The 23591-nt window shown below is 40.8% G+C and overlaps 1 protein-coding gene across 1 annotated transcript in view; it reads right to left on the bottom strand.

Moving 5' to 3' along the window:
- Positions 1–9400: 9400 nt before the first annotated feature.
- Positions 9401–23591, bottom strand: part of wars2 (tryptophanyl tRNA synthetase 2, mitochondrial) — a 57590-nt gene continuing 43399 nt past the window's right edge. Inside the window, exons 2-6 of the mRNA XM_067992970.1 lie at positions 18921–19172; positions 16893–16973; positions 15660–15745; positions 13453–13571; positions 9401–12625 (exon numbers count right to left, since the gene is read on the bottom strand). Of these exons, the coding sequence (XP_067849071.1) occupies positions 12177–12625; positions 13453–13571; positions 15660–15745; positions 16893–16973; positions 18921–19172 (987 nt within the window). The 3' untranslated portion in view covers positions 9401–12176. The remainder of the gene's footprint in view (positions 12626–13452; positions 13572–15659; positions 15746–16892; positions 16974–18920; positions 19173–23591) is intronic.

Below are 23591 nucleotides of genomic sequence, written 5' to 3'. Positions count from 1 at the left end.
ATGGATGTGTGTATATGTTTGCTCAGACATGATGTTTGTTCCATACCAACATCAGTAATACATAAATCGTACAAAATCATGCTATCTTCATAAACAGGATGTGGAGATGCCGGTGATGGACTGGGGTTGAGAATTGTAAACAATTTTACAACACCAAGTTATAGTCCAACAAATTTATTTTAAATTCCACAAGCTTTCGGAGGCTTCCTCCTTTGTCAGGTGAACGGAAGCTTGTGGAATTTAAAATAAATTTGTTGGAGTATAACTTGGTGTTGTAAAATTGTTTACAATTCATAAACAGGCACATGGTACTGTCTCACGTGTTTTCAAATCCAAACCATACATTTTAATTTTTTTAACCAACTCTTATCATAGTTGAATCAGAGAGATGATTTACAAAACAAAAACACCGCAGACGTGTTTTATATTAATCTTCGAAAATTTAAGGTATTTTGCAAATCCCATGTTAGTTTCAACAACGATGAGTTGTGGACTTTAGTCACTAGTTGGGTTCTGCAAATATAACAAACACAGCTTACTGAGTAACTTTGCAAGCTCAATTAATGCTAATGTTTGCCATCCGTATTTCTCGATATAACAACTAATTAACGATGGTACTGTCGATTTATTTATTTTGACCGTCATTGTTTACATTTACCGTTTACAGTAAACGGCAATGTTTCCCCCCCAGAAGCGCAGCCCAGTGTATTTTCACATCTATCGGTTCATGTGATCAGTCAGGATTGTTACACCTTTGATCGATGACGGACGCAGTTAATTAAAAACGTTACTGTAAGAATACAACACACCTCATATATCGGTGTAAACGGAATCTCTCAACTGGTGAGAACGAATAAATCAGAAACAAGAGGGGCCGAAGGGTTAGAGACCACGTCGGCTATTGAATTTCCGTCGGTAATTAGGGTATTTTATTTACAACATTAATTAGATGCTTATCCAGGACTTACAAATATAGTTCTGGTCATTTAATACACAGGTTCTTTGAAATATTCAATATCAACAATCATTAAAATGTTTTAACAGTGATAATTCATCAGATTAACGTCTCGTTTTGTTGGACTCTGACAATTCACGCGCGTTTAGTCACAGCTAAATATTTAAATAGACTAAGTACGGCTAGAAACTGTATTTTTTACCAACACTTTTTCTTTCAGAATTTGCAAAGTGAACATTGACCATCGATACAATGTTACGCGGGCAATTTTTGTCTAAGCAGATATCTTGTTAAATAGTTAGCAACATGAAATTGTTCAGTGCACTTAACGAGCGTCATTAGTACACTCAGGCAGTCTCCGGTGTTACAGGTACACTCAGGCAGTCTCCGGTGTTACAGGTACACTCAGGCAGTCTCCGATGTTACAGGTACACTCAGGCAGTCTCCGATGTTACAGGTACACTCAGGCAGTCTCCGATGTTACAGGTACATTCAGGCAGTCTCCGATGTTACAGGTACACTCAGGCAGTCTCCGATGTTACAGGTACACTCAGGCAGTCTCCGATGTTACAGGTACACTCAGGCAGTCTCCGATGTTACAGGTACACTCAGGCAGTCTCCGGTGTTACAGGTACACTCAGGCAGTCTCCGATGTTACAGGTACACTCAGGCAGTCTCCGGTGTTACAGGTACACTCAGGCAGTCTCCGGTGTTACAGGTACACTCAGGCAGTCTCCGGTGTTACAGGTACACTCAGGCAGTCTCCGATGTTACAGGTACATTCAGGCAGTCTCCGATGTTACAGGTACACTCAGGCAGTCTCCGGTGTTACAGGTACACTCAGGCAGTCTCCGATGTTACAGGTACACTCAGGCAGTCTCCGATGTTACAGGTACACTCAGGCAATCTCTGATGTTACAGGGATATTCTGGCAGTCTCCAGTGTTACAGGTGTCCTCAGGCAGTCTCCAGTGTTACAGCTACACTCAGGCAGTCTCCGGTGTTACAGGTACACTCAGGCAGTCTCCGGTGTTACAGGTACACTCAGGCAGTCTCCGGTGTTACAGGTATACTCAGGCAGTCTCCGGTGTTACAGCAATACTCAGGCAGTATCCAGTGTTACATCTATATTCAGGCAGGCTCCTGAATATACAACTACATTCAGGCAGTCTCCGATGTTACAGGTATATTCAGGCAGTCTCCAGTGTTACGTGTATACGCAGGTAGTCTCCAGCGTTAAAGGTATACTCAGGCCGTCTCTGATGTTACATGTATCCTCAAGCAGTCTCCAGTGCTTTAGGTATACGCAGGCAGTTTCCAGTGGTACATGTATACACAGGCAGTCGCCATTGTTACAGGAATACTCAGGCAGTATCCAGTGTTACAGCTACACTCGGGCAGTCTCTGATATTACAGGTATACTCAGGCAGTCTCTGATATTACAGGTATACTAAGGCAGTGCGGTGTTACGGGCACACTCAGGCAGTCTCCGGATACAGGTACGCTCAAGACAGTCTCCAATGTTATAGGTACACTCAGGCAGGCTCCAGTGTTATAGGTATACTCAGGCCGTCTCCGGTGTTACACCTGTACTCAGGCAGTCCCGGTGCTACAGGTACGCTCCGGCATCTCCAGTATTACATGTATACTCAGGCAGTCTCCTATTAAACCGGCATTCATTATTTTAAATACAACCGACACTGTTACTAGAACCGATCGATGGACATTAAATCACTGGCATTCATCTTCGACGGTTTTTATAACTATTCTTGGATTCCGTGGCCTTATACAGAAAGATTTGGATACGTTCGTAACAGAATCACAGCGTTCAAATCCTGTAAAAATCCCGATCATTCCAAGGAAAGCAATACGATTATAAATTCAGGGAAATAAATAGTTGCATTGGCAAGATAAACGTTACATTATTATAATATAATCAAATGAACTGGTTTTAGACAGATACAGCTACAAAATCTGCCCGGAAATATACTTTACACATGAAGTAATATTTTGCAATTAAGTATCTATTTAACTCTATATGGCAACATTTCCATAGGCTATGCAATTGAGTAGTTAATTACAACTCAGGGGATTCGTGTGTCCATGCGGCGGATCTGAACGGCCCCTTTCCGTTGGATTCATGTGTTGTTCTCCGGTTTGTACATTGATACATTAAACACACTGTAGTGTCCTCTACTGGTAGAGCGGAGTCACACAGCTGTAATTCAATGCACCTGGTCAGCAGAAAGCCAGATTCTCACTACACCTCACTGTACGCACTGAATTGCATCAACCACAGGAAAATGGGCTGTAAGTAAAAGCTAACAAGCTCTAACATTGTCGTCATCGGAAACTATAATAAATGTAAAAGTATATTACAACTGGTTATTAGAGTTGGGCCCAGTAATCTCAGATGTCGTGAGTTCAAATCCCAAATTCTGAAATTAAATTTAGTAAATCAGGTAATTTGTGGGCTGAATATGACCCTAAAAGCTGCTGAATTGTTGTAAAAACCCAACTGGTTCATTAATGTCCACTAATGTTCTTCAGGGAAGGCTGCCTCTACCCAGTACTACATTACCGGGCTGACTTTTAATGCCTTCTCTTAAGCAGCTCAGCTGTAAACCAACTACTACAAAGCAGAATAATAAAAATATCATCCAACCTATTGGCAATGACCCAGGCATCAGATCAGGCCAAGACATAGCAATCCAACTCCAGTCGACCCTGCAAAGTCCTTCGTATTAACATCTGGGGACTGGTACCCAAATTGGAAGATCTGTCCCACAGACTAGTTAAGCAACAGCCTGACATAGTTCTATTCACAGAGTCATATCTTCCAGCCAGCCTTCCAGATTCTTCCATCACCATCTTTTGGTATACCCTGTTCAACTGGCAGATAGACCAAAATAGAAACTTTTTGCTGATTACTATCTACCAGCCCCCTCCACTGATGAATCAGTACTCCTTCATGTTGAACACTGCTTGGAAGGAGCACTCGGAAGAAAGGGTACAACATGTACTTTGGGTGAGGGATTTCAATGTCCACCACCGAACATGGCTCAGTAGTACCAACACTGATGAAGCTGGCTGAGAGCTTAAGGGCATAACTGCCAGAATGGACCTGCATCAGGTGATGAGGGAACTAATACAGGTATAACCTACTTGACCTCTTCCTCACCAATCTACCTATTGCATTGTTAAAGATAACACTGATAGGAGTGATGACCACAGAGTCTTTGTGAAGTCTTGTCTTCATGTGAGGACACCCTCCATTGTGTAGTGTTCATGGGATGGACTAAAAGCAGATGTAGCAGCCCAAACCGGGCTTCCATGAGGGCCATCATCAGCAAGAGAACTATATATCACAATCCGTAATCACATGGATCCATCTCCATGAAGCCAGGAGACTAACCCAAGTTTAAAGGGGAGTGTACAAAGGCATAGCCAGGAGTAGCAACAGGCATACCTGTGAATGAGGCATCAACCTAGTGAAACTACAACACAAAGCTACCTAGGTTCTGAGTGCATGCAAGCATCTTTGGCCAAAACTGCCAAGTGGATGGTCTTACCCATCCTCCCCCCGTGGTCCCCATCATCATAGAAGCCAATGGCCAGTCAATTTGGTTCACTCTTCATGATGTTAATGTGGTTGAGTACACTGGACACAGCAAAGGCTATGGGCCCTAATGAGAGCCCAGCTGTAGTGCTGAAGATATGCACACAAGTAATAACTGGTTTCTAACCAAACTATTCCAGTACAGCTATGACACCAACATCTATCTGATAATGTGGAAAATTGCCCAGGTATATCCCATTCATAAAAAACACGACAAACCAACCCCAACCATTTCCCACCCTTTCAGCTTCCTTCCAATCATCGGCAAAGTGATGGAAGAAGTAATCAATAGTGCAATCAAGCAATATCTACTCGCCAATAACTTTCTTGCCCTTGCTTAGTTCAGCTTCCACCCAGAACTGACCTTGATGCAGACATGGACAAGAGTAGAATGCAAAGGAGAGGTGAGAGTAACTGCCCTCAATGTCAAAGCAGCATTTGACCAAGCATTATGCATATAAGTTACTTAAGCATAGGTTAAATGTCAGGAAGTTTTTCTTTTCACATAAGTTCATTCAACTCTGGGAGAAGTGAAGATTCACTGCAAATGTTCAAAAGGAGCTGGATGAGTGCTTAACTATGAACAATACTGCAGCTTACGAAAGATAGGTGGGGCATTGGGCAATGTGTCTCATGGTCATTAGTCTCCTGGAACTTGTTTTGATCACTTTCAGGGGTCAGAGAAGAGTTTACCAGATTTTTTTCCTCTCACTGAATTGGCCTTGACTTTTTTTTAATCTCCCAGATCATCATGTGGCTGCTGGTAGGTTAGGGGCAATGGGAGTCATGACGCTCGATTGCACCATGATGACGATGCAGGACAGACTTGATGTACCAGCTGGTCTTTACTTGTCTGTCATTTTCGTATGTTTATGTGGCATCAAGGAGCCCTAACAAAACTGAGGTCAGTGGGGGTCAATGGGAAAACTCTCCAGTGGTGGAGTCATACCTGATACACAGGAAGATAGTCATGGTTGTCAGATGCTGATCATCACAGTCCCAGGATATCGTTGCAAGAGTTCCTTAGGGAAACATCCTCAGCCCAACCATCTTCTTGGAGATTTGCTTGGAGGAGATGGGCACTGTCTTGACAAATATTTTATAACATTTACTGTATGTGAAATTTGTAACTATACAATGAAACATGATCAACAATCACATTTGGTTATTCACTAAGATATACTTTCAAGCAATATGGAAAGTAAAATCTTCTAGAGAGCACAACAGGTCAGTATGCACCTGTAAAGAAAAAAGACAGGCTTGGATGTGTTCCCTTCATCAGAAACTAATCCACATGCTGTCTATTTCCCATATTTTCTGTTTATATTTCAGATTTCCAACATTGACTAGTTTGTTCCCCTTTTTATCAGAATATTGTACTGATGTGTTATTTTTCATTATTGTAAGGACTCAGAACATGAGCATCAATTTGCATATGCAAATTTCAGGAAAAAAGGTGGGAGTTCAGCTAGGAATGGCCTTAAAAAGATTCTGGGCTTTATACATAAGGGTATTGAATATAAAAGCAAGGAAATTATGCACAAAACATTGGTTAGGCCACAGTTGGAATACCGTATGCAGTGTTTTGGAGACCCCATTATGTAGGAAGAATATTAGAGCCATTAGAATTATACCAGGAATGAGAGATTATTACTATGAAGAAATATTTGAAAAAAACTGCAGTCTTTTTTTCACTGGAACAGAGAAAGATAATGTGGGGATCTTATAAAGCTTTTCAACATTATAGAAGGTTTTGAGAGGGCAAAGAATGAAAGGTTGTTTCCACTGGGTGGCAAATCATTAGCAAGGGAGTATAGACTCAGGACTATCACTAGAAGAACAAAAGTGGAAGTTAGAAGAATTTTTTCTACGTAGGGGATTGCTGGAATATGGAATGCTTTACCGCAAGTAGCCCTTGAGGCAGAGACTATAACATCATTTAAAAGGAAATTGGATAAATACTTGAAAATGAAGAATATAAAAGGATATAGAGAAATGGGAGGGAAATTGGATTAGACAGCTCCAGATGCGTCCAGGATCAGCCTACGCACAATGGGCCGAATAAACCCCTGCTGTGCTGCAATTTCTGCATTGAGAGTATTTTTCACAAGTTCAAGAATACTAATAGTACCATAACTTATTGGAATATTACTGTGACAAAATTTTTGGATAGGTGCTGCCTCTTTAAACTCAAGTCAATGTGCAGATAGAATTTAACAGCCAACTAAAGCCAAAGTTGTACACAGAGCTATCTTGATAGAATGTTGTAAAGATTGTTGTGCTTGTTCTGGTAACAGGATTGAGATGAAGTCTAAGACACAATTTTAAAATACATAGACTTTGTGATTGGGACAAATCGTATTTCACTTACAATTTCTTTTTGAATTTTAATGGCTTGTTTTAAAATGCACTGTGGGTAATTTTCATTTTGGCCCAAGCAGAACTCAAAGGAAAATTGGGTGGGCTGTATAATGGATGGCTGATCCCCAACCATCAGATTTCCACTCGTGCCACTCGAAAAAATTCTGGTCAATCATGGGGTTTTGGAAAAATCCAATGAGAAAGACAGTTCTTTAAAATCTCAGAGAAGCAACTGGTGGTAGTTTGAAAAGGACGGATAGTTTGAAATTCCTGGAAGAGAAACAGTGTGTGGATTTAAAAGTTTTCCACAAAAGCTCAGTTTGGCTCGTAGAATTATACACCTGGAATTTCTGTGGGGGCTCTCTCGATTCCCCACCATAACTTCAATGGAAGATTGAGGAAATCCTAAAGAAATGGCAGAAACATTTTCCACATTGTTGGGTAGATGCCATTAGCATAGCTATACTAGAACGGCATGGCTAGGGGAGGGACTAACTCTGCTGCAAAGGTGTTTAGCATCACGGCAGGATGTTGTCAGAGCCTACAGTCTTTGTTGGGTCTAGTGTACTTAATGTCACATGGAATGATCTATATTGGCTCCAACACTGGTACCAATGAAGGTAGGGACCTTGAGGAGGCCAAGTAGGATCGTCCACTTGGCCCTATTGGCTGAAGATGCTTGCAAACACTTTGGCCTTGTCTCTTGCACTCATGTGTTGGGCTGAGAGTGGGAGGGGATGTTCATGGAGCTTCCTCCTCCTGTTAGTTTCCTGGTTGTCCACCACCACTCTCAACAAGATGTGGTAAGGCTAAAGAGCTTTATTCTAATTTGTTGATTGTTGTATGACTGAAGAGAAAAATCATACATCGCTCCAGTGCATTAGGCAGTAAGAGTGCAGACTGAAGTTAACAAAGGTCAGATGAATTGTTGAGCACATAGAAAAAATTCTCAAAGTGGCTTTGTTTCATATGATAGAAGTGAACATCTTTATAGGTATACTAAAGCCCAGTTACAATATGTCACTAATAGGAGAAGGAAGCTCCATGAACATTCCCACCCTCTACTAATGGTGGAGCCCAACACGAGTGTGAGACAAGACTGATATGTTTGCAAGCATGTTCAGTGAAAAGGGCCCAGTGGACGATCCTACTTGGTCTCTCAAGGGCCCTCGTCATTCTTGTACATAAATTTGTGGCAGCCATATACAACTAAAAATTGAATCAGCCGGAGAAGTCAAACATCTAACATGCAATAAAAGTTGTGGTTAGCTTTCTCCAAGATGGAACATTGTGCTTTTATGCCATGTGTGTGGTCTATAAAGCCATAGCTATTAAACTTAACAGTGATAGCACAAGACAATGGTTGAATCACTCCATTATCCATAAAACAATTTAACCTTGCAATGTTTACAAAAGATCAATCCAAAAAGTGAATTATTTTAAAATTCAGAGATACAAAATAAAAGCAGACACGTGGTATAAAGAGCACGCACCATTGGGTGCCTGTGGTACAAGTACATTTTTCACACATGGATCCGACCTCCACGAGGAAGAGATGATTCATGGAAAAGATTTCACAAATCACAAGCCGCCCATATGTGTCCTCACATGTGGTTTCTGGATCAGTGGTTGTATTTGCACATTCTTTAAATCGGATGCGATTTCTATCATGACAATTTAACTTGGATCACTTGAAGTATATACATTTTTAGTACTTTTTTCCTCTTAAGCCATATAAACTGATTGAACAAGCCAGAGAAAGGACAATGAGTGATTTCTGATGATAAACAACTCTCTCAGTTTACTGGACATGGTAGGTTATCTGCTTCCTCATGTTATTTTGCTAGTTTACTTTTTGAGAAATCAACACTTTTTATTATTTCAATGCGCCTCAAATATTTACTGTAGACTATCCTACTTTTCAACATTTGGCAGTGACGTTTTGCTGATCCATAGCTTGGTTGGAATACAATAAAGTTGAATTTAATTATAAAGACATTGTAATGACTGGCAGCAGTTCCTCAAGTGTAGCTTTTTCCATAATTTCATTTTATATATAGTAAAAAAAAGTTTATTTTGTGAGCTGTGAGGTCATATGGTCCAATTATTATAAAACAAGTTACAGTACATTGTTATAATATTTACCATACCACAGAGCTTCTTGTATAGTAGAGCCAACTTGGCTAATGCTGAAAAAATAAAGTCCAAAATGAACCATCTGTTGCCTGTTGGCTTTCTTGACTTGAATCCACTAGCCAACTTGGCTAAATAGTCAAGGAAAATATTAGATGCAAAGAATTCTACAGGAATAAACTAAGTCAACAGCTGCTCCATCCTCCTCCAAAATGCAAAACACCATGGACATATGCCATGGACCTTTTATACGTTGTCATGACATTTCAAACAAAACTCGCATCCCTTGTGTAGGAGGCAAGCTCTCATCAACATTAATAGGGGGAGAAGTGATTGGGAGAAATAAATATTTAATACACAGGAAAGTATGACAGTGACTACTCTCCTGTAGAATCACAACAGTTACTCTCAGTGACTGAAGATTTAAAGTATTAGGAGTGTCCAAGCTTTTTGTCTTCATAGGTTATTTAGGTGCATATCAAGGAGCATACTGGGAAAAATAAACATTATAATCAACTTTCCCACAAATTTACATATATCTCAAGCTCCAGGTGCTAATAAAACTTGTTCTCATTTGAAATTTATCCATCAATTATACAAAAACAATTCCTTACAGTATAACATAATAAAAGAGATCGAGAATTTTAAAAATATTGTTAAAATTACATGTACTCATCAATATTCCATTTATTGCCAATAAAGATCAATTAAATTCAATGCCTCAGTTATTAAATGCACCACATAGCAGAGGGGTAATGCATAGAGACCAGGAAAATCATAGCTTTAACCCCTGGTCTGTGGTGAATTAAGCTGATCTCAGCTGCAAGGATAGTATAGTTGACCACAACACCCCACAATCTATGAGAATTGGGGGGGGTGTGGGGGAAGAGAAGAAAGAGAATGGGAGGGAAAAATCAGTCAGGGTCCCAAGTCTCGATCACTATCTAGAAAAATAAATGTCGTGCGTGTGGACATTGGGTGCGTATAGGATCGGACTAGACTGATTTGTCCCTTTTCCTCCCAATGCAGAATAGGCTGCCAAAATTCATTATTCTTGGTGTTTGAGCCTAGATAGTGCTATGGGCATGGTATGGCAGACACTTAGCGCCCATGGAAGGGTATCAGTGAGTTGGGGAGAACACTGAAGAATAAAATACATTTTAGATTCTGTTACATCAGATTTTGTTTTCTCTAAACCAAAATGGCTGATTTATAACAAGTCCACAGTTTTTGTATTTACCATCTCCTGTTTGATTAGACTGTTCATACTATTTGTGTGAACACAGCCATAAGCCATGCTGAACTTCTTGTGCTTTCAGTCCAATCAATAGAAAAATGAGGCCAGTACTGAACTTACAATCCAATACATATCACAAGTATTCTAATGTGTATTTGGATTTTACTGGTTTTCATTCCAAATACCACTTCTATTTTTCAATGAACATGTGCACATTTAGCAGCAATAATGCAATAAATTTCCATTTTTGATGACACAGTGGAATTGGTCTTTAAAGTAGGTTTAAATTGTAATTAGTTTAAATTTCCCCCCGCTTATTTTAGGTTCATCTCCATTTCCAACTGAGGGCAGGCAATTTGCTCCTCGGTCCCTGCTGCTGTTCAGTTGACAAGTAGGAAGTGCAAAAGAGCATTCATTCCAGGGTAGGTGTTTTGAAATTTCTGGAGCCAGTCTCCACTCCACATCACCTCCCAATGTCACGGTGAAACCATGAAAGCACAGGGAAGTCAATCACAGGTTCCATAGTTTGACGCACGACTACCAGGGATGTTACTTGGGAAACTAGGGGATGAAACCTATTCCTCCTGGGTCTAGGATCAAATCTAACCAAGACAAAAGCTTTCTCACACTGACACAGGAAATAGATAGCACAGTACATCAAAACATTGGGCCAGAAATTACTCACCTGAGGACGCCGTTCAATAATGGCATCCACTCCAATCACCTGCAAATCGATTGAGCAAGTTCGTGAATATGCACGTGTAGTGAAACCCCGAAATCACGAACTTGCTCCCACTGGTTCGCCGTCGGTTTGACAGGTACGAATTAAAGGGCCACCTACGCTACAATCAATAAAATCAGGAAATATTCATAAACTTAACCATCTGCCCATCTGGAACAAAGATACTTACGCCACCAAAAGGTACGCTGGAAAATAACAGCCCTACACTACTTTTTAAAAGCGTGGTGATCGTTAATGACTGCGAAACAAAAAATTAAATTTTAAAAATGTGGAATGTCAAATTACTCTTATTTTAATATTTTTTGATCATTAAAAAAGATTTTTAAAAATTAAAACATTTAAACTTTTAACTTCTCTAAGTTTCATTAAATTAAATCATCTGCTTGGCTTTTTATAGTAAAAGGTGTGTTAAATTTCTATTTAAACTAACAGAGAAGTTCAGTTTAAATGAATGAGTTTTACTTGCCTGCTTGTGGGCGTGACTTCTCTTCGCGACAGATTCTGTGGGCGTGGCTTCCATTCCCACAGTCTATATCGGTAGGAAGGAAGGTGCGCTGAAATCACAGATCTGAACTGAGAAAAAATTTAAAAGGGAGCAAGTGGACGTCGGAGACCATGAGGAAAATATTTTCATAGTCTTTGTCCACAGGATGTGCGGACAGCCTTTCCACGCCGGTCGGAGCAAGTTCCGGCCCATTGTTTTTTCACTAGAATATAAGTGCTAATCCAATGGAGAGGGGAAGATTACATGGTGCAGTGTGGTTGAATACGTTTCATTTGCTCTGGGAGCTGGAGTGAATCCAATTTGGCTTTGACAGGCATGTTAAAAAATCTGCTTTTTATTTTTAAGTGATATGATGTTGGGACATCTCCATTTCCCACCCAACTGAGCCATGCTTCTCTGGACCCAGTTTAAAAAAAAGTAGGTATAAGATCTTATAATCATACCAATTAATTATATTCAGTAAGTGATAAACTGTGCAGATCCTGAATATACATGTCTCTTAAATAATCACTGACCACCTATTTAAGTACACCATGATCACCTCTTCCACAAGGCTTTCATTTCAAACAGATTTTGCCGCAATGCTAAAGTAACCGAGTAGCTATGATTTACAATTGATAGGCGGTTAGCTGAAGCCAACTAGTTTTCGGATTTCATGGTACACAGGGCCTGCCAATTCTTTTGCTTTTTCAGCACCACGGTTTAAGACTTGCTCTAGGAAACCTCTCTCAGCTCTAAGTCTTTCAAGTTCATTCTTAACTGGTGCAAACTTCTCAATGACTGCCTCAGCCACCACGTATTTGTAGTGTGCAGTGTCCAATCCTTTGCTTTGATGCACAACCTCCTCGACAGTCATTCCAGTCACTGCTGTGTGCACTGCTACCAGATTTGATACTCCTGGGCGTGTCTCTGGGTCATAAGTCACTTCAGAGGTGAAGTCTGTTACTGCCTTGCGAAACTTCAATAGTATCTCCTCCGGTGAATCGGTGATATTCACAGTCGCTAACTTCTGAGGGTCTGACTTTGACATCTTTGCGGCAGGGTTCCTCAGTGATTTAATTTTTTTAGTTTCACCTGTAATGAGGAGGAATTAATGAAAAAATGCCTATTTGTAAAGTAATATTCAAACGTTAAATTAATATTCAATATTGCAATCCATATTTTATGCAATGCCAGTCCAACAGAGGCTGGATCTGAACTTGCGCCACCTCAACATTGACCAGACAGAACCAATTCTGTTTACTTCCAATCAGAAACATGATGGCCAGGCTCTGATTCCACCCCTCTTCCCGACTGCTTACTCAGACTGAATCAAGAGTGTGCGATTTCGGTGTCCTGTACTATACTGAGCTAAGTTCCTTCACATCTGGTCTGTCATTAAGACTGTATTTCCCCTGTTCTAACACTGTCTTGCCTACATCCCTACCTCAACTCGACTGCTACTGAAACCTTCATACACTGCTTCATCACCTCAAAGTTTGCTTTCTTCAGTAGTCTCCTTGCTGACTGTACCCTATCCTACGCTAAGTCCAGCATTACCCATCACTTTGTTCTCGCTCGCCTCCAATGGCTTCCCATCTTCCAGCTCATCGACTTTAAAATCTTTATTCTCATTTTGAAATGCCACCCCTGCAATCTTCTGTATCCCCCTCTCTCTGTTCTACAGTCAGTGCTGGAGCCTCCAGCGGTCATGTGCCTACACTCATACTCTCTTCCTGAACCCCTTTGCCTTGCAACCTTTCACTTCACCTTCTAACACCTCCTCAATATCTACTTCTTTGACCACCTCCTAAAGCAGCTCTTCCCACTCCTGCTCAGTTTCCTCCAATCTCCTGTGAAACACTTGGGACATATGTTATGTGAAAGGCACTATAAAAGTTAGCAGTTATTATTGTACTCACTTAGAATAGCCTTTGGTACAGGAAAACAGCTGCCATATTGGTTGTTGAAGATTCGGGCTATATCCTGCGCCAGCTCCAGGTGTTGCATCTGATCCTCTCCAACGGGTACATGGGTTGACCTAATAGGACATAAGAAAAATCCATTTCTTAGCAATCCTACCAAAAGGATAAAGTAGGTAACAGTTTAAAGAGAAGATTAATGGCAAGCCACAATATCAGCTATCAACATCTGGAATGTGCTAAGAATTAAGAACAATTCTCACACAATGAAGCAAGTTGCTTTAATGCCCATTTATGGTGATAATGGTATGGTTGCTAATGTAATGCCACAATGTACCATTCCTCGATGTCATACTTCTGAATTAGTTGCAGCAATTACAGTTTAGTGTTTAAAATGTATTTGACAGCACTGTGCATCTACAATAAACGGCTTAGTTTTACTTATACTGATTCCAAAGTCTGATTTGTCTGAAAGCCTTGTATTCACTGATCCATTACTTAATTCAATTTAATCTACATAGTTGAACTATTAAGGCAATTGCTGGAGACGTTGGGGGAGATTTTCAACTGCCAGCGAACCTCCATTCCTCACCTGAAAAAAGGATGGCCGACAGTTAAAAATTGGTGGTGGGGGAGCACCTTGGCTGCCCCATGGTCACCTATCGCTCGTCTGATGCAATTTTCAGGCAGGTTTGTAAAGAGGAGCACGGCACCCAGTAGGGGGCTGCTTAAAATACACCAGTTGTAGGACCCTGATAGCAATTTTGAAGTAAAATGGATGAAACATGTGCTCCATGCACTCTGTCCATTTGTACCCGACATTAAGCAACCTAACCAGCGGTCCTTAAAAGGAACCGCTGGTGGCCGCTCAAGAAAAAACCCTAAATTTCTTTGGGGCCAGGTGGAGCAGGAATGCTCCCTCCTGGATCTACAGAAATACTGCAGGCACATGCTCGACCTCCTCTGGGATCAGCTTCCCCCCATTCCCAAATCCGACCTACCAGCCAGCTTGCTCAATGTGGGAGCTGACAGATTTCCTGCCCTTCCACAAATGGCGTGCTGCAGCGAGTTGCCCACATTGTATATGCAGCTCACCGGAGGAATTTAAATGAGGCCAAAACCCCAAAATGGTTCGAACCTCCTGACGCCAACTTTGGGCTGGGGGCGCAGCCGCTCTGCCAAGTCTGTTCATTTTGGGTTGGGGCTGAATGAACACTCATGCCACGGTGATACAAAAGATTTTGAGGCTGCGAAGCCCTTACATTAAAGTGGCAATATAAATCCAGATTATGGATCTGCCCTGACTCTGGTGGAAAGTGGTGTGATATTGCCTGGAATGGGTAGTCTCACACACTTCAATTTGACACCAAATGGAGTACAATTCCGGTGTGAAAGAAAACCTGGTTTACAAAGAGCCCAGGGGATCCCTTGGGCCTCATAGACTATTTTCAAACCTATTTACTGTTAATTTAAATATTTAGAGCGTGCAGACACTGCTGCATGGACTCTCTAGGCATTTAAATATAAATCACTGTGAGAGAATCTTTCAGTTTGCAGGTGCATAGGCCTGGGCAGGAGAATTGGAGTTCCAGCTAGGCAGCATAAATCAGGTACTGTCTGGTTAGAACTAACACTGCAGCGAGTAGTCTGAGATAGGTAGCTGCAGTATTATGCAATATGATACTTATCCTGGGGAAATTTATGGATACAACACTGTTTAATTCAGCCACACAGATAGCCATGGCTAATGACCAGGTAGGGATTAGATGTTTAGAAGTAATAAGCAGAACCAAATGGCTCACCAATGCTGGCAAACAGGCAATCCATGTCTAGAACAGTAGTTAAATCAGTTCCAGTAAAAATGGAAAAGTCTACCTATTGCATCCAACGGTGGTTAAATATGCCTGACAAGGTCTGATGGCCCACATGGGTATGATACAAGGAAGGGACTGGATGGAAGGCAGAATGCTTCCATGAATTGCAGTGGGGCAAGACAAGGAGCAGGGGGAATGTTCAAGAACATACAGATCAAGAACAGAGGTAATAAAGCTTGTTGAATGTTGATTCTTATACATGTTTGCTTCATAGATTTAAGAAAAAAAAGGGCTTGAGGTATATAAATATAGACACATGTATTCACCAAGAGGTTGACTAGCAAATCCACAGATCAGATTAGAACTATTGGTATGCTGCTTAATATCTCTTACTTGTATAACAGAATATCTGCAGCCTGCAGGACCGGGTAAGTAAACAGACCCAAACTGCCTTCCTCCTTCTGACCAGAGCTTTTCATCTGCAAAAATATAGTAAAAATACTAATCATTACAAGGATTCAGCAATTTGTTTTTAATTTGAAGCTGTTTGCCATGATAGCAGTTACTTTTCTGTGGTTGGACTCCTAAAGCAGTCTTTGTTGAGAAAACAAGAGTCTTGCATACAGGGATGTTCTGAAGCTACCTTTTGCTTTCGTCTAAAAAAAATATCAAAAATAAATAAAATGCTTGCGTTTATCAAAAAGCCAACGGATTTTATCTATATGATCTTTCCCTCTTTGGATGAAAGAAGGAAAAACAGATTTGAATTTATATAGCACCTTTCAGATCCTCAGGATATCCTAAAGTGCTTCACAGCCAATGAATTACTTTTGAAGCAGTTACTGTTTTTGTGTAAGGAAATGCAGCAGCCAAGTTATGCACAGCAAGATCCCACAAATGGCAATGAAATCTGATTTTGCTGGTTTTGGTTGAGGGATAAGTGTTGGTCAGGATACTGGGAGAACGTCCCTGCTCTTCTTCAAAGAGTGCCATGGGATCTTTTATGTCCACCTGAACAGGCGGATGGTTTAACATTTTATCTGAAAGGCAGCACCTCCGAAAACCTGATGCTCAGTATTGGACTAAGGCGTCAGTTTAGATTATGTGCTCAAGTCTTGGAGTAGGGCTTGAATCCATGACTTTATGACTCAGAGATGAGAGTTCTACCATGGAGCCAAGCTGACACATTAAGGGTTAAATGCTCACTTTGCACTGCTGTGCTCAAGTTTAGTCTTTATAGAACTACAATCAGAGTGAAACAAGTTTCACCAGTTCTCAGTAATTTTTTGCACTACAGCAAGAAAACAAGCTTGAATTGTGATGAATAGGTTCTTAAGATGATAATAAAAATGCAATTCCTTGCCTATGAATAATACATTACTAGTGCCCCTCTTTGAACATTCAATGTTTGTTAGCCTCCTGATGGTATCACGGACTTGGTCAGTGACAAACATATAACTTATTTGGAAATTTTTTAAAAATTTAATCCATGCAGGTGAGATATTTACAACTGCAATCCGTATTAATCAGACATCGTCACCTATATCACCATAGACAGATAGTAACGGTTATAGTAATGAGTTCCTACAGACTTTACTATAAATGATTCAACAAGAAAGCGGGCACCTTCCACTGAGGTAAATGACGTAATCGTGGCATACTCGTCAGACATCCCAGAATCCATGCCAATTCTGTGTGTTCGGAGATCTTAAAGACAAATAACACATGTAAACAGGTTGGCGGATTAGGAAATGTTCTGGAAAATGTACAGCGAGTTTGGGTAGCTGCCAGACATTAGAACATCTGAAGCTTCTGTGATTAGCCATTTTTACTATGCAGTGGTTGCTGAGACAGCGAAAGTCTGCCTAATGGCATTTCTCTTGGATGTTTCTTTACAATGACAAACCCCACTCCGCAAACTCCACCAGGGAAAGTCTTTCCATCCTATCAGATACTTTATTTGCCAGAGTACTTTGGTGGTTTTAGGAAGAAAAGGAGATGATCCTGAATTTGTTTCTATCATGCAAAATGACAAATGGCAGTAAAAAGACCTGCTTTCCAGCTATTACTCTTTGCTTTAACAACTCAGTATCTTTAATGTCAAAACCATATTGGTCTAACATGACTCAGACCAATATGGTGACATTTTCATTAGATTTCATTTTCATTCGTTTGCTAACAGGCACTCTTTAAAAAGGAATTAACTGGAAGAAACAGTTACAAGAGAAGTAACAATTATTCAATCAAGACAAATCATAGTGTCTAAGAGGTAAGCTAATTTTGAGAAACAAAATGCCAAGAAATTAGAAAAATAATTTTGCATTATTAATTGAGTGATGGCCTGATATTAAGTGTAATACGGGTATTGCAACCTTGATTTCACAGCCCTTTCAACCTTACTTTGGTAGAAAGGCTATATTTTTGTAAGGCAATGATTAATCTGATTTTTTTTTAAACTTTGTGTTTTTCATATATTCTGCAGATCAACTGGTTGTTTTTATAACCTGAGATGTAACAGGTGAAAACCGCCATTAATTCTAATTATTCTGAATAGCTGCTCAACTTAGATTTATTCACTGAGTAACAGCCAGGCTTCTGACTTAAGCTTTTTATATAGTTGTCGAACCACTCCATTATGAATAAAGCAGAAACTGAAATTGGACAATCTCTCCCTCTGTGCACTCTCCCCTCAAACCCTACCTGGAAAATTCCTACACATTTATGTCCAGGAGCTGTATACCTACTTGCCACCACCTAAATCTCTGAATGAAACCCCTGGGTCTTGCTCACTCTGGCTTGATGACACTAACTAAGCTGGTTAACAGGTAGGGTGTCTGGCCCTCATGTTAAGCAAGCATGTCATGTGTGGGAGACAGTTGGGCAGGGTTTTTCCAGGTAGATAACAGGATGAGCAGAATCTTTAGAGGCAAAACATAAAAACTAATTTTGCTGGGGAAAACCTGTACCTTATGACATATATTTCAGAGGATCTTAAATCTACTATTTTTAGAATAAGAACACAAAAAGAAAAGGTAATTAGATTTCTTGATGTGACTTACTATGGTTCTTTATTAAAGCATCATAGGCTTTTCAGAATAATGACAACCAAGAGAAATTCATAACATGAACCACATTGAAAAAAGTACAAATTACCATTATAGTAAAGCTCCCAAGCTTTGTAATGTAATAAATACTGCTTCACTGCTTTGCAATTATCCCATACTAAAAAATTGCGGATTCAAGTGTCAGAGCACAGGGCCTCAATGAAGTCCAGAATAAGCATGAATTAGGAGCCGGAGAAAACAGATTAATGTAATAAAATGTTCTGAAGCAGAAAAGAGGAAAAAGAAAAATCAGCCACAAAACTTTGTAGCAATCGCTATAAAAATATCCAATTAATGGCATGAAGTTATTTTCACAATTCACGACACATTGTAACAACCACCTGTGTGTCCAACTGCAAAAAGCTGGTTCAGTGCTGTTGAGTCTGCTTGGATCTTACAACCCAGTTAAGTCAAGTATTTTCTTTGGATGAATGTGTTATTTGTACATGTGGAATGCAAAATGTTTAATAATCTTCAGGAGGTCTACAGCTCTGCCAAAATTAAGAGGGAGCGGGAAATAAAAAGATTTAGAAAGTTAGCTGGAACTGACCTTGGATTGTTGAAATAGGACTGATTGCTCAGGGTTAATACCACATGCCAAGAGACTGGCTGTCATGTCGAGAATGTTTTGCCTAAGTGTGCCAGCGTCCTGAGGAATAGTGATGGAGTGCAGGTCCACAATACTATACAGACTGGAGCTGTATTCATCCTGCAGCCTCACCCAGCTCTCAATAGCTCCGAGATAGTTTCCCAGGTGAGGGATCCCAGTTGGCTGGATTCCAGAGAAGACTCTGCTAGCAACCTGCATTTAAAAGTAAATATTGTTTTCCTTATAATGTACAGCTTATTAAATACTCCTGTACTCATTAAAGCAAATGGTGGCCACGTGTTCACAATCAGTTTTAAGAGCATACTAGTCCCAGACTGGATGGACATCAGCATATTCAACGTACCTGTGAAGTCTGATTGTACGATAATACAGATATAGTTTATTTTTATATTATACATCTTTTTTCCTCAATTTGCTCTCTTCCCCTTCCAAAAGCACTGACTCACGCTGGAATAGGGTTCCACAGGTACTGGCTGCACTTCAGAACCTCACCCAAGTTGACTATTTTTCACGTGTGAGTCTAGACATGGAGTATTTTCAGGCTAGTTAACTAAAGGGTACATCCATCACAGCCAAGCCCAGTCTGGTCCTCTCTCAATAAAGGTGTATTTTCCAAGTGGGGTCACTGAGTAACAATAAAGAGCTGGAGCCCTGGCTCAGGGACCCAAGGTCAGTTATACCATCACTCCAGCTGAGGTCAGCTAGTTCAAATCTGAGATCTTCCTTGTCTGTGTGTCTCAGTACCATACTGGACAGTGCACACATCAACTGAACCATCTAAGGGCTCTGAATTTTAGTTTTAAACCCAGCACATTTAGTTAAAATAGAAACAGTTTCATGCATTGCACCAATGTAAAAGTTACATCTGTTGGATAGCAGAGGGCTAAAGATTGCTCATTCCTCAAGATCTGTAGACTTGCCTGAAGGTGCAACTTATTCATGGAATTTTATAGTTCAATATAAAAAGAAATTGAACAGGCATCTGGGAATCGATTATGAAAAATCCCACTTCAGAACAAACGACATGCCTTAAGTGATGAGACCGTGGACTGACCCTCACAAGAGCCTAAGAACTACTGGCATGGTGGAGGGAGAAATTTGTGATTAGCTTAGCCTACCAATAGAAAATATTTGTACCCAAATATGCTGCATGGAGGATGCTAAGTGTTTGTTGTGAATATATTATACTTGGAAACTGCAGTTGGAGGAGGGGGCAATGGGGAGATGATTCTGACCGTAGGTGGCTTTAACTGTAACATTTAAAATCTTAAGACTTTTCCTCACCTCATCAAAATGAGACTGTTTATAAATATGATTCAGTTTAGCCCTCACAAACACATACTGGAGTGAGTGTGTTCGGCATTCCAGTTATCCTCTGGGATTAAATTTACAAAACTTTCAAGCTGGTTTAGTTGGTGAAATCCTAATGTCGGACCAATCAAAACAGTGAAGTGTTAAATCACATGTCCCAAACAGAATTCGGGCTTCCCTTTCTATATTTTAAACACAACACATGCATCTGCAAGTCACAAGACTGAAGAGGTAGAAAATTAATTTGCATTCCTTTGGATTGAATGCTTCCAGAGAACATTACTGTAAGTGGCAGCACGGGCTACATGCTGAACAATGGTCTGATGTCTCAGGCAAATGAAATAGGTCCAGAAACATTAAGATATACTCCTGCTACATAGATTGGTTTCTTTTTTGTTTGGTGCATTTTTAAATTTAATCAAATTATGCATTTCAGTGCGCTGATGTAATAAAGTTCCTATTATATTAAATACAATAACATTGTACAGTATTTTCATTTCACACTACCAAATAAATACTAGTGGGGTACTAATATGTTTCTGGAATGCCAGAATTTCATCAGGATAAAAATGGGCTCACACAGCTCATGGAGAAGCAGCTGTGAGGCTTTGTTTCTCCCACGAGTACTAGCACAAATAAATAAAGTTGGTTTAAAAAATGAAGTACCAGCAGTTTTAGGCTTCTCAAAGCCAGTGAATTCTACTATGATGGCTGTGCCAACTAAAAATAGTCAAGCGTTTCAGTGACACTATTTTCAAGCATGGCATCAGGATCATCTCCTTAGCAACACACCTCAGTTTACCACGGTCTGATATCATGGAAGATGTTTATACTGCAGACACATTCACACCAAATTCCAGAGTAAATATATGAACGAGAATTCGGCTCTATGTGCCACCTTCAAATTGCAGTAATGTCCTCTACAGTAAGTGCCCAAGTACTAAAGTCATTAACTCAGCTCTTAAGAGCATGTTTGCAACAGATGATTATTAAGCATCTTAGGAAGTGCCTACTGTATGACAACAGCAGCAAACCATCTACTCAATCATGCAGGCTACACCATTGATGTATTAAAATATCAAAATCACCCCTTACAAAGGAGCAAGAGCATTTTACAACAACTTGCACTTACATGCTTTTATTGTAACAAAATGTCCTAAAGTGCTTCACTGAGGCGAAAATAACTAGACACTGAGCAGTATGGGAGAAGGGTTAGGGATGGTGGGCAAAAGCAAGTTGAAACCAGTAGGTTTTGAGGAGGAGAGATAGATAGCAAGATGGAGTTTTAGGGAGAGCGTTCCATAGCGTTGGGCTGAGATGGCTGCGCTTCTATCACTGAACATGAAGCAGAGAGAGGAGGCGTGCAAAAGGGGCCAGAGTTGGAAGAGTGAAGGGCAAATGCTGAAACAGGGCTGAAGGAAGCTTAATGGCATATAAATGAAACAGAATTTCTTTTGTTTCGGATACGGTCAAATGTAATTACAACAAACTCTATTACAATCCTTTTCTTACAACAAGCCGTTTCCCTGGTCCCCGAGGTGATTTCCTGTAGTCAGTAAAGTTCAAACTTTAATAATACATCCCCACAAATCATCACTTTGCCAACTCACTGAAGTTATGATGAAATTTGACTGTACACCACATTTTCAATACCAGCCTTCAATAAAAAATTTCCAGCATTCCAACTACTTCTCTAATGTATGAGAGTGTGTCCAGTCCACCACCAGATTTATTAAAGCATATTTAAACTCACTGTGACAAATGCACTGACTCTTTACGTACTATTTGAATGTGCCTTTTAGCAGCAATTTTGCTGTAAGAGAATTTAAACCACATTGTAGTTTAAAAAAAACAAAACCTTGCTGTTACATCTGGTGCAATAAAATACTGGTCATTTAATACCCTGTGCTCTGCAGTGGTGAGATAAAGGATGTGGTCCCAGTTCCCTACATGGGGAGATTCTGGTCCTTCAATGTGTCATTGGGGGAGATGCCAAGTTGAAGCAAGGTGCTTCTTCACATGGAGGGACCTAAACTAAAAACAACCACCAAATGGCAAATCAACACAAGCTGTTCTCATGCAGACTGACATCAGTTACAGAATGGCATTAGCAGAGGTTGCCTGCTCATTTTCATGTAAGGAATCTTACAACACCAGGTTATAGTCCAACAAATTTATTTTAAAATCACAAGCTTTCGGAGATCATCCCCTTCGTCAGGTGAATGAGTAAAAGGTTCTCAAATCGCATATCTTATATTAGGCTGGGACAGCATCACACCAATCAAAAGGTGTCGTTGTTGTTCAAACAGGCCAGTCACGGAGAACAGCACGTCCCAGTACACTGGATATACATCGTGTCAATTACACAGACAGAAAGAAAGAGACCCAAATGGCAGAGAGAGAGAGAATATTAAAACACAACTTTTTTTCCCTTTTTTGCTGGTGGGGTTACGTGTAGCGTGACATGAACCCAAGATCCCGGTTGAGGCCGTCCTCATGGGTGCGGAACTTGGCTATCAACTTCTGCTCGACGATTTTGCGTTGTCGTGTGTCTCGAAGGCCGCCTTGGAGAACGCTGACCCGAAGATCGGTGGCTGAATGTCCTTGACTGCTAAAGTGTTCCCCGACTGAGAGGGAACCCTCCTGTCTGACGATTGTTGCGGGGTGTCCGTTCATCCGTTGTCGCAGTGTCTGCATGGTCTCGCCAATGTACCATGCTCCGGGGCACCCTTTCCTGCAACGTATGAGGTAGACAACGTTGGCCGAGTCAAAGGAGCATGAACCATGTACCTGGTGGGTGGTGTCCTCTCGTGTGATGGTGGTATCCGTGTCGATGATCTGGCATGTCTTGCAGAGGTTGCCACACAACCCTGCCACGGCAACCTCTGCAAGACATGCCAGATCATCGAGACGGATACCACCATCACACGAGAGGACAGCACCCACCAGGTACATGGTTCATACTCCTGTGACTTGGCCAACGTTGTAGGAAAGGATGCCCAGGAGCATGGTACATTGGCGAGACCATGCAGACACTGCGACAACGGATGAACAGACACCGCGCAACAATCGCCAGACAGAAGGGTTGCCTCCCAGTCGGGGAACACTTTAGCAGTCAAGGACATTCAGCCACCGATCTTCGGGTCAGCGTTCTCCAAGGCTGCCTTTGAGACACACGACAACGCAAAATCGTCGAGCAGAAGTTGATAGCCAAGTTCCGCACCCATGAGGACGGCCTCAACCGGGATCTTGGGTTCATGTCACGCTACACGTAACCCCACCAGCAAAAAAGGGAAAAAA

This window comes from Heptranchias perlo, chromosome 11 (genome assembly GCF_035084215.1).
Source record: "Heptranchias perlo isolate sHepPer1 chromosome 11, sHepPer1.hap1, whole genome shotgun sequence".
NCBI classification, from domain to species: domain Eukaryota; kingdom Metazoa; phylum Chordata; class Chondrichthyes; order Hexanchiformes; family Hexanchidae; genus Heptranchias; species Heptranchias perlo.
Note: the sequence above shows the minus strand (reverse complement) of the source record. Positions and strands in the feature narration are given on the sequence as shown.